The sequence below is a fragment of the Hippocampus comes genome, unplaced genomic scaffold (genome assembly GCF_001891065.2).
Source record: "Hippocampus comes isolate QL1 unplaced genomic scaffold, H_comes_QL1_v1.1 scaffold223, whole genome shotgun sequence".
NCBI lineage: Eukaryota > Metazoa > Chordata > Actinopteri > Syngnathiformes > Syngnathidae > Hippocampus > Hippocampus comes.
The window spans coordinates 161,127-172,018 of record NW_017804808.1 but is presented as its reverse complement, the minus strand read 5'-3'; the positions used below and the strand labels follow the sequence as shown (position 1 = coordinate 172,018).

The window sequence follows — 10,892 nt, the reverse complement described above, 5'->3', positions numbered from 1 at the left end:
AACTGACGTCACGCTGTGGGAGTAAAAAAAAAAGGACGCAAACAGCAGCTGGTCATTCTTCGACGACCTACGCTATCGGAGGCTTTTAACGCTGCTTCGTTGTTCGCTAATTTAACAACAGAAAAAGGTGAGGAATTATGCTTGACGAATTTTGCGCTTAATGTTTATTATATTCGCTGCAGGGACAACGTCCACTGCATACACAAATTATGTAATACTTAATCTTTATCTCCGTCGAGCGCTAGCTTGGTAGCTAATTCAAACAAGCGGCTTGTGTTTCCAGTTCAATATTACGAAAATATTTTCGCGATGTAAATCGGTGAGATAACGCAGTAGGTCATCGTTGTCGGATGGCTTGTAACCAAGTTAAAGCTTACATTTTCACCATTTAGAAAAAAAGATGCCATTCGACCTAGATTCTAGAAAAGTGGATGTACATTGTAGCGCTTTTGTTTATTTATTTAAGGTCAGATACCTCCATACTCTTTAAAACTTACTATATTATTTTTGCATCTGTATGTAGAAAGGTAAGATTTCGCCTTTTTAGTACAATATTTTTTTCTGGCTTCCAAATCCAGCACATTTTCACTGACACAAATTATAATATCTGATAATGCAGATTTTGTATTGTATGGTTTGCGCAATTTGTCTCAAAGTATTTTAGGTTTGTAGTTAAATTATCTTGTAGGTTTAACGATGCAAGGTCTGCTGAACAGCTCGTCGGCCATTTCGAATGGGGAACCGCCCAGTGGAGGTGCATTGCTACAGTTTGGCATGGCTGAAGTGCCGCATTGATATAGACATAATGACCGTTCATGATTGATACGTTATATCCACGTAAGGGTTCCGAATGTGTACATATTCAAACGGAAACTATATGTATTTTTTGTGGATAATTATAAAACAAAATAATGAAAAAAATACGGCGCCGTTGACCGTTTTTTCTAGAGCTCATAAAGAGGCAATTCATGGTAATGACCACTAGGGGTGCTCAGTGCTCTGCCAGAATGTCAAATTCCTAACATCCATCTCCTTGTGACGTTGAAGGTCAAGGGTCACCTGTCAAGCTGTTTACCTGAAGTAACTTTTGCTTCTAAATATAGAAGTACAGTACATACACTCGTACTAGTAATGATGCATACTGATTTCATCCTTTAAAAAAATACATACTTGGTCTATTAGTCTGTTTTTATTTCAACTCAACTTTATTTGAAGAACACATTGACAACAAATGCAGTTTGCTGGTTTTCCAGCAACCACTCATCCTCAGACTCAGCCTCATCAATATTTTGAAGCAAACGCAATGCCTCCTCTATTGTGTAACTTTTTTATAGACAATGGTGACCAGCAGATTTTCTCAAAGATCAATGCGATGGAAAGGCAGTGCCGCCCCAGCGGTGCGATTGATTTAATTCAAATGAATTTGAGCCGTCAAATTGATGGTCACCGTTGTTGAAGGCATACTGACTCATAAATATTTTTATATTAATTCGTACAGTAAAACTGTAGCATGGTAATTTTGCGCGCGCGCGCGCGCGCGCACACACACACACACACACACACACACACACACACACAGACGGGAAAAGTCATAAGGGCAGGATGATCGTTAATCAATGTAAACAGACTAATACCATTTCAAAGTTTGAAAATCGTCAACGTAACCATTTTTCAAGTCTTGAGAGAGTAAAATCATCGAATAACAAAAATATTGCACAAACAATGCAACAATGTGTAGTCAGGATAACAACGATGATGAAGCTGCCATGATACAGTACAATCCCATTTCAATGCTGAAATAAAGGTGACTTTTTTTTTTGGGGTGAATAAATTTACAAACTTGTCATGTGTTGAAACTTACGGTCAAAAATGTTATGCTTCCGTTCCAAATTTTTAAGCTTTTGAAAAAAAATGATTTTTATAACTAGTCTATGCAATGGAACTTAGCATAATTTTCAAGGAAATCCAAATTCCCTTTTCTAAATGATAATTTTATTTCGCGGGGGGGGCGGGAATTGGAACCTGACTGTCTGTTTGTTATTGCACAGTAAACTGCAGCTTGTCGGATGCTAGGGTCAAACGACCATTTATGTGTACATGCATTTGAGGTGTACTATTGATATAAGCTGACATTCTACAAGCCTGCATGAATGCAAGAATATTTTAATTCCTTTATTTTTTACAAAGCACAAAAAAAAATCTTCAGCAAACTCCAATAAGCATTCGTTGTATGGTCCCAATGTACCATCGTCTTGAATATAGGATTCACTTCTTCATTGTTGTTCAATCTGCCACCTGGTGGCTGGTGTGTGACATATGATTGCACATTGAAGGCATTTGTCCGTGAAATCGGTTGGTCACTGCTAATGGATGCACAGGAAGAGAGTATTGCTTCACTGCACTTATGTCGAATGTAGATTAATGTAACGATCAACAATACTGCTTTGGGATAGCATTTAATGGAAAAGCATTTATACAATGCACTCATGCAGGAGCAACTTGGCATTGTCTTGCTGAAATAATATAGTAAATAACATGCGAAAAGACATTGCTTGGATGGCAGCACATGTTTCTCCAAAACCTGTATGTACCTTTCAGCATTCATGGTCCCTTCACAGATGTGCAAGTTACCTATGCCTTTAGCACTAACACAGCCCCATACTAGCACAGATGCTGGCTTTTGAACTTTGCTTCTATCACAGTACCGATGGTTATTTTCCTCGTTGGCCCAGAGGACAGAATGTTTACGAGTTCCCAAAACACTTTGCATTTAAGATGAGCGGCATTTCTGGGTGTGATGATAAATGGCTTTTGCTTTGCATTGTAGAAGTAAAGTCCCACTTTGGGATGTAGCGCCGAACTGTATTACTGACAATGGTTTTCTGAAGTGTTCCTGAGCCCATGTGTTGATAGCCTTTGCACATTGATGTTGGTTTTTGAGGCAGTTCCAGCAGAGGGATCGAAGGTCACAGGCATTCAATCTTGGTCTTTGGCTTTGCCGCTTACATGCAGTGATTTCTCCAGATTCTCTGAACCTTTTGATATTATGGACCATGGATGATGAAATCCCTAAATTCCTTGTAATTGCACATTGAGGAACATCAAGTAAAGTACAACTTTATTGTCAAATGTGATGCATACAGCACGGATGAAATTTCTTCCCTCTCAAGACAACATGCAACAAGAGGAGCCACCATTAGAATGTTCTATTTTTTTCACGCAGTTGTTCACAAAGAGGGGAACCTGGTCCCATCTTTGCTTGTCAATGTAGGATGTTCCAAACAGGTGTTTGAGGAGTATTCCTCAACTTTCTTAGTCTTTTTGGCCACCTGTCGCAGTTTTTTTTGGAATGTGTTACAGCCATAAAATTCTAAGTTGGTAATTATTTACTAAAAACATTAAAGTGTAACTGTTTGAACTTTAAAATATAAATGGTTCATAGGTGTGATTGTGGGTGTGAATGGTTAGTTGTCTTTGTGCCCTGCAATCGCGTGTCATTTGCATCGACTATTTCGGAAAACCTGAACCCAGCCGCTGGGGAGCAGTGCCCTCCCCTGGGGGTACACTGTTCCCCGGTGCCGGTCCCAAGCCCGGAGAAATGGGGAGGGTTGCGTCAGGAAGGGCATCCGGCGTAAAACTTTTGCCAAGACGGACATGCGAGTTGATAGGGCGGTTTGCAGGGACTGATGGGAATTAATGACTCGCTGTGGCGACCCCTGAAAAGGGACGTGCCGAAAGGAGAAGAAGAAGAAGATTTCGGAAAACCTGAGAAAAATATCAGTTGCATTATCATTGAAATGGCAATTACAGATAACGTAATCGCCAATGCTGTTCACCCACCCTCACCCAGAATCTGTATGTGTCAATTATATCACATATACATCGTCTCCCTCCTCTTCCATAAGGACATCGATGAGAAAGGGCATGCTACTCAGCTTCGAGCTGGCTTAGGAAAATAATTAAAATGACGTGTTGATGTGACAATGCACACTCGCCCATCCTCTCTGCTATGGCTGCTGCTCACGGGCTGAAATGCTTGGGGAATGGTAGGCGCTAAGCTCTGCACCAACACATGTCTATCACCAGATTTTACCTTGACCATGGAAAGCAAAGTCATCAAATTCCAACGACAGCCGAGCTTTAACATCTGAAATAGATTTGATGGCATTGCAAATTGTCAGACAAAAGCAAGGCAGAAGAATGGATGTCTGTGGACATTGGGACGAGTTTGGTCAGCAAGGGTACGGCTGCGAAACACAAGTCAACAAAGACTATGCTGTTAACACAGTTACATACAGTGGATACAAAAACGCAGCTATTTATAGAGCACAACTGTTATAAAATGCAGTACATAAGATGATTGTAATAATAACATTATTAATAATACATTCAATTTGAAAGCGCCTTTCGAAACTCAAGGACATTGTACATCTAACAGAATTATGCAGAAGTAAGAAAATTAGATTCATCATAATAATAATAATAATAGCAGAAAAAGAATGAAAATGATGCATTGCCATGACAGTGAGTAGGATCTCTTAAATAGGCGTGTTTTGAGTTTGTATTTGAGGGCTGTAAGCGAGAGTGAGTTGCGAAGCTCAGGTAGCAGAGAGTTCCAAAGCTTGGGAGCGGAGTGGCTGAAGGCTCTTCTCACCCTCATGTTGAGATGGACAGGTGGAACAGACAGGTGGATGGAGGAGTATCTATGGGCGTGGACTGGAGTGATGATGTGGAGGAGGTCAGAGTGGTTTGGAGGGGCAAGGTTATGAATGACTTTGAAGGTAGGAAGGAGCATCTTAAATTGGATGCGGCATTTTACTGAGAGCCAGTGAAGTTGCTGAAAAAGAATGGTGATGTGATGGGACAAGGGGGTTCTTGGGATGTCATGATTTCTGTGACATCATGTGTTGCCAATATCAGAGATTTATCCACTCACATGGCCGATGTTGGCATAATTGTTCCCATTCATAGTTATGCACTTTGTACACATACCCGAGAATTCAGAGTCCAAACAGTGACTATTTAGTTGATACCCGTTTCTTTATGAAATAGTCAGCCGAGGATGTCATGCTCTCTAGCTCTGCTCTCAATAGCAGTGTGACAAGCTTTCCCCCAAATTCTGTGTCTTGATTTGAATGGCCACTTCAACCTCAGTGCAACGCGGCAAGAATTTTGAAAATCTGACTCATTGGTTCCAGAGAATGTTTTTTATTGAATGCGGTGGCCTTTCTGGGGCTATGGCTTTGTGAGGTATTGCCAATAACTGATTATTGAACTCAGACTGTATTAATCTGCATCGCGATGCATCTAATAGTAGAAATGAATAGAGCCCCGGTGTCTACCTTTGTCATCATCTATGACCATATTTTCATGGTAATCTTTGGCAGTGTTTTTCAAACTTGATTGAGCCAAGGCACCCATTTTACATCACCAACATTTTATGGCACACCACAGGGCACACTGGTTAGCAATTATTGATGGGCAGTATGTACAGTCATGCACATACTAATCTTTGTCGTCCTCTTAGGAAAAAAATGGAAACGACCGGAGTTAAAGTTCTGGAGACTGCTGAAGACATCCAAGAGCGCCGGCAGCAAGTGCTGGATCGCTACAGGCGCTTCAAGGACCTGTCTATTATGCGGCGTCAGAAGCTGGAAGACTCCTACCGCTTTCAGTTCTTCCGCCGTGATGCAGATGAGCTGGAGAAGTGGATCCAGGAGAAGTTGCAAATTGCCTCTGATGAGAACTACAAGGACCCCTCTAACCTGCAGGTGCGCATGTCTGTTTGTGGGCAGATATTTATTCCATCCATGCCACACTTGGTTTTGAGGCAAGAATAAGGGAACTCCAGGCAAGCTACCCCCACATTAGTCCCCATTATTTGAGAGGTATTGTTGCTGGTGGTAACAGTTAAATATTTAGTTGTATTCATGCATTTTTCTTCAAAAATTTCCGCAGGGTAAGCTGCAAAAGCATCAAGCCTTTGAGGCTGAAGTTCAAGCCAATGCTGGGGCCATAATCAGACTGAACGAGACTGGAAACCTGATGATCAACGAAGGCCATTTTGCATCCGAGACCATTAGAGTAAGACCTGATGATGCAATGGCTCTTATCTGTTGTGCACATGCCCTATGTCCACGAAGGGTTGGACAGGTGCACTTAGGGTGTGTGTGTGTGTGTGTGTGTGTGTGTGTGTGTGTGTGTGTGTGTGTGTGTGTGTGTGTGTGTGTGTGTGTGTGTGTGTGTGAGAGAGAGAGAGCGAGAGATAGTATGCTGTGTGTGTGGGGGGGTTGAAATCAAACTGATTCATTCAGTGATTTTTTTTTTTTTAAATGTGTTCACTTAATACTTTAATCTTACTCAGTCCTACACGCCTTACCGGACACAACAGAGACCAATATTTTCAAGTATTAATATGGCTGAGTATCTACTGGTAGGTGATGAATTGACGTGAATACAGAATTTCTTTTGAATGCTGTGGATCTTTTAACTTTCGGCCATATTTGGTGCAAATGCTGGTAAAGCGTTTCAAATGAACTAAATCTGCCGTTGCTATTTTGTGCAGTTTTCTTTGCTAACCTTCAGTATTTCAATCATCTCTCTTACCACCTGACTAGTCTCGACTTGAGGAGCTACGGCGCCTCTGGGATCTTCTGCTGCTGCGAACCAAGGAGAAGGGAATGCATCTCCTGCAGGCCCAAAAACTTGTCCAATACATCCGTGAGTGTGAAGACACCTTGGGCTGGATCAGTGATAAGGTAGGATTTTAATGAAAGTGTCTTTTTCAGGAGTGGCATAGAATGTGATTGAGTGTTAGAGTCCAGCAGCCATATTGTTTAATTTTGTTTCTTGCAGTTGAATTCTGTTTTAATAAGAGGGAAACTCTTGTCCTTCTAAGAACTGCTTGTTGTCGTCGTACTTCAGAATAGCAGGCAAACAGGGTTGAAGCAGTTGGTTTTAGTCAGATGATGCACACTTTGCTTTTTGGTGCTCTGCTGAGCGAACCTCTCAACCAAACGTCCTTAAATCTGGACAGTTCTTCTTGTTGACCTTCATTTATTAAATGAAATTTAATTTCATGTGAAATGTGATTTTTACCTTTTAAGTTTTTTTTTTTTTTTTTTTTTTTTTTTGGTATTCATTGTTATCCTTTTAAAGGTAGCAGAACACAAGAGGAATTTCCATTTCTTTGCTCCACAGGAGGCTATAGCGACATCAGAGGAGCTAGGCCAGGACCTTGAGCATGTGGAGCTTCTGCAGAAGAAGTTTGAGGAATTTCAGACAGACTTGGCAGCACACGAGGAACGAGTGAATGAAGTGAACCAGCTGGCGGCCAAGCTGAAACAAGAAGACCATCCTGAGGTTGAGCTGATTGTTTCCAAGCAGGATGAGGTGAATGCTGCCTGGCAGCGACTGAAGGGCCTGGCCCAGCAAAGACAAGGCAAACTGTTTGGCGCTGCTGAGGTGCAACGTTTTAACAGGTAAAACAGTCATTATGTGGATTTATGTTGAAACGCTGATTCTCTTGAACTTTCTGATTGTGAACCTGCTTATTTATTATTTTAATAGGGATGTCGATGAAACCATCAGCTGGATTAAAGAGAAGGAGCAACTTATGGCCTCTGATGACTTTGGACGTGATTTGGCTAGTGTACAGGCTCTCCTGCGTAAACATGAGGGTCTAGAGAGAGACTTGGCTGCTCTGGAAGATAAGGCAAGGATATTTACATTACAATAGGTCAGACAAATGTTAGTTTTGTGACTTATTTCCCATTCTTGTTGTTGTTGATTTCCAGGTCAACACACTAGGTGGTGATGCGGAGCATCTGCAGCAAACACATTCCCAAAATGCCTCCCAGATCCACCTCAAGAAAGATGAACTCATCACAAACTGGGAGCGCATTCGCAGTTTGGCTGCTGAGCGTCATGCCCGTCTGAATGACGCTAACCGGTATAATACCAGGGCATTGCTGAAATGAGTTATATACAAAGTCATTCTCACTTTGGAAATCCTGAGACTAAGCATTCACGGAGATATTGCGTAGAAAGACCTTTCTCTACACACCAATCCAACAAATCTGGCAGTCGGGAAGTCAATTTATGCCTTCTGGTTGGTGCAGAATGCACCATTTTAAGTCGGGGTTAATTTGATTGAATTCAGTCAGGTCTTCGTGACAAATGATCACTGATTGGCCGTTAGCTTGTGAATCAGTGCATGAGAAATCAAGATGGCGCCGACACGTGAGGCAGCCTCGGTTACGCGCTCCCTAGTATTATCTATCCATCACTGTTTGGTCTGGGGCCGCCACAAAAAAGAACAAAATCCGACTTCAACGGGCAGTTAGAACGGCGGAAAAAATCATTGGCACCGCCCTACCCACTCTTGAGAACCAAGACAAGGGCACAGAAAATCCTACTGGACCCCCTGCACCCTGCCCACCACCTTTTCCAGCAACAGCACTCCCCTCAGGCAGGCGCTACCGATCCATGCGCACCAAATCCAGCAGACACTTAAACGGCTTCTACCCTCTAGCCATTAACTCCCTAAACAGTAACCCAAATCTACTTGCACAGTGGCTCTTTGCAATTTTGCACAACCCTGTGGAACAGCATCCTGCTATAGTTATTGTAGCTCCAGCTCTGTACTCACTTGAACCACTGTCACTGATCTATATTCCATAGCACCAGGCACTTTAAAGCACTCAAGGACATCTGCATAATTGCACACTTGTACGACAAAAACTGCTATTGGTCACTTTAAATTTGTTCAATGATTTTCTGCACCAACTGTACAACTGTTATAGTATTTTATTCTACCACTGATCACTTTAGCTCTGCTTGATACTTTGCACATTGTCTCACAGTTGTCACCGGGTGGTACCACCGCACAACGGTTCACTTACATTACGGAATGTCCTTCCATACTTATTTGTCATGTCCTTGTTTATGATGATACTAGTGCAGCATGTTCTACCGGAGACAAATTCCTTGTGTGTTCTACATACTTGGCCAATAAAGATGATTCTGATTCTGAGACAAGCTGAAGTAAGGAACGCAAACAAACTGCAGAGAAGAAATTTAAAAAGGCACATTTGTACTGTATTTGCAGCTCGTAAGAAAAGAAAGATTGCAACCTTAATCACTATCATCTGAAAATGTGAACTAACATCAGATGATAATCTGATGTTAGCAACTGAGAATATAAAAGATGTGGCATCAGATTTATCCATCTTCTTTATCTCTAGGTTGCAGCGTTTCACTGCAGATTTCAGAGATCTTACAAGCTGGGTAACAGAGATGAAGGCCCTGATTAATGCTGATGAACTTGCTAATGATGTCGCTGGGGCTGAGGCCCTGCTAGACCGCCATCAGGAGCATAAAGTAAAAATCCCTTCTCATACATTTCTTTTGAAATATGATCATGTTTTCTGTTAACTTCTAACATTAAATTTCAATGTGTGCTGATGTAATTTCCTCTTTTCACAGGGAGAGATTGATGCCCATGAGGATAGTTTCAGAGCCACTGATGAAGCTGGTCAGACTTTGCTTAATACCGGACATTATGCCTTTGAGGAAGTGAAGGAAAAGGTAGGATTGATGCAAAGTAAGCTGTTATTTACATGCATAGGTTTATCATTGTCACTGGTATGTCGCACTGAATCCCTGGGCCCTGCATGTCACATGTATTTGTATCCCACTGTGATATGGTGACCTTATAGCGTTTTGTCAGCTGTTACAGAATTTCTTTGTTCACACACTATATTGTATGTGTGTGTAACACTCCATATTGTATGCGTTTGTAACAATCTCAGTGTGAACCCAAAACTATGTAGCAAATGCTTTTTTCCTCAGGATTTATTCAAGGTCGCAAACCGTCACGAAAAAAACCCCAAAAAACTGAAGTTCAATTGGGTTTTTTTGGTGTTTGGTAAGCTCAGCGATTCCCATTCACTTAATGAGAGGTCTCGAAGCAGCAGACCAGAGGCTCACCGCCCCCCTGCCTTGGCAGTGGTGGGTTTGGGTGGCCATGGGAGGGCTGTTGATAAACAGTGCGTGCCGCTTGAGAAATCAGTTTTTCATCAATGTTACATATGAAATTGTAAATATGGTTGATTATTGTTGTTAGAGACATTGTGATTGTGTGGGCCACATCCACTCTCTCGTCATGTGTAGGAGGGCACTGTCTTCCTATTGGTCAATGCCGAAGAACCAATCAAAGGATGACGTAGGACACGTAACACTATGCAGTAAGACGACCAAAAATTCTGAGATGCCAGACTTTCGTTGTGATCATGAAGCATCCAGACGTACATTCGTGCAGACTGACGTCGCCATTAACTGTCAGTCCAGGGTATGCCATACTTAAAGTCTGCTCAGTAAACAGCACTTTGCCCATGACCAGGATAGGTGATGGATTGCCTCAAAACAATTACTTTTGATATTTGATCATCCATCCATCCATCCATTTTCCAATCCGCTTTATCCTCACAAGGGTTGCAGGGGGGTGCTGGAGCCTATCCCAGCCGTCTTCGGGCAGTAGGCGGGGGACACACCGAACCGATTAGCAGCCAATAGCAGGGCATACAGAAACAAACAAGCATCCGCGCTCACACTCACACCTAGGGACAATTTAGAGCATTATGTCAAAGTGCCGGCCCGCGGGCCAAATCCGGCCCGCGAGAATGTTTTGAGTGGCCCCTGGGATGATATTGATTTATGATTAGAACCGGCCCGCGGACCGCAGCAAGCCGAGAGCCCGCAGATCTTTTACACGCACCAATACTACATTTCCCACAATGCAACGGTGACACGCCAAGCAGTCGGCCGCTTTATTTAAATATTTATTAGTCTAGCAGTCGTTCCCATAACAGTGACATTAGCTTTCAGATACC

At 42.2% G+C, this 10,892-nt stretch overlaps 1 protein-coding gene across 4 annotated transcripts in view; it reads left to right on the top strand.

The window, feature by feature from the left end:
- Positions 1 to 10,892, top strand: part of sptan1 (spectrin alpha, non-erythrocytic 1) — a 77,859-nt gene continuing 66,967 nt past the window's right edge. For 3 of the 4 annotated variants that reach the window (XM_019862878.1, XM_019862868.1, XM_019862861.1), the window contains exons 1-9: positions 1 to 128; positions 5,530 to 5,771; positions 5,959 to 6,084; positions 6,618 to 6,758; positions 7,201 to 7,481; positions 7,570 to 7,714; positions 7,797 to 7,951; positions 9,246 to 9,381; positions 9,487 to 9,588. In XM_019862878.1, the coding sequence (XP_019718437.1) occupies positions 5,535 to 5,771; positions 5,959 to 6,084; positions 6,618 to 6,758; positions 7,201 to 7,481; positions 7,570 to 7,714; positions 7,797 to 7,951; positions 9,246 to 9,381; positions 9,487 to 9,588 (1,323 nt within the window). In that variant the 5' untranslated portion in view covers positions 1 to 128; positions 5,530 to 5,534. The remainder of the gene's footprint in view (positions 129 to 5,529; positions 5,772 to 5,958; positions 6,085 to 6,617; positions 6,759 to 7,200; positions 7,482 to 7,569; positions 7,715 to 7,796; positions 7,952 to 9,245; positions 9,382 to 9,486; positions 9,589 to 10,892) is intronic. The other variant, XM_019862886.1, reaches the window with a different exon arrangement.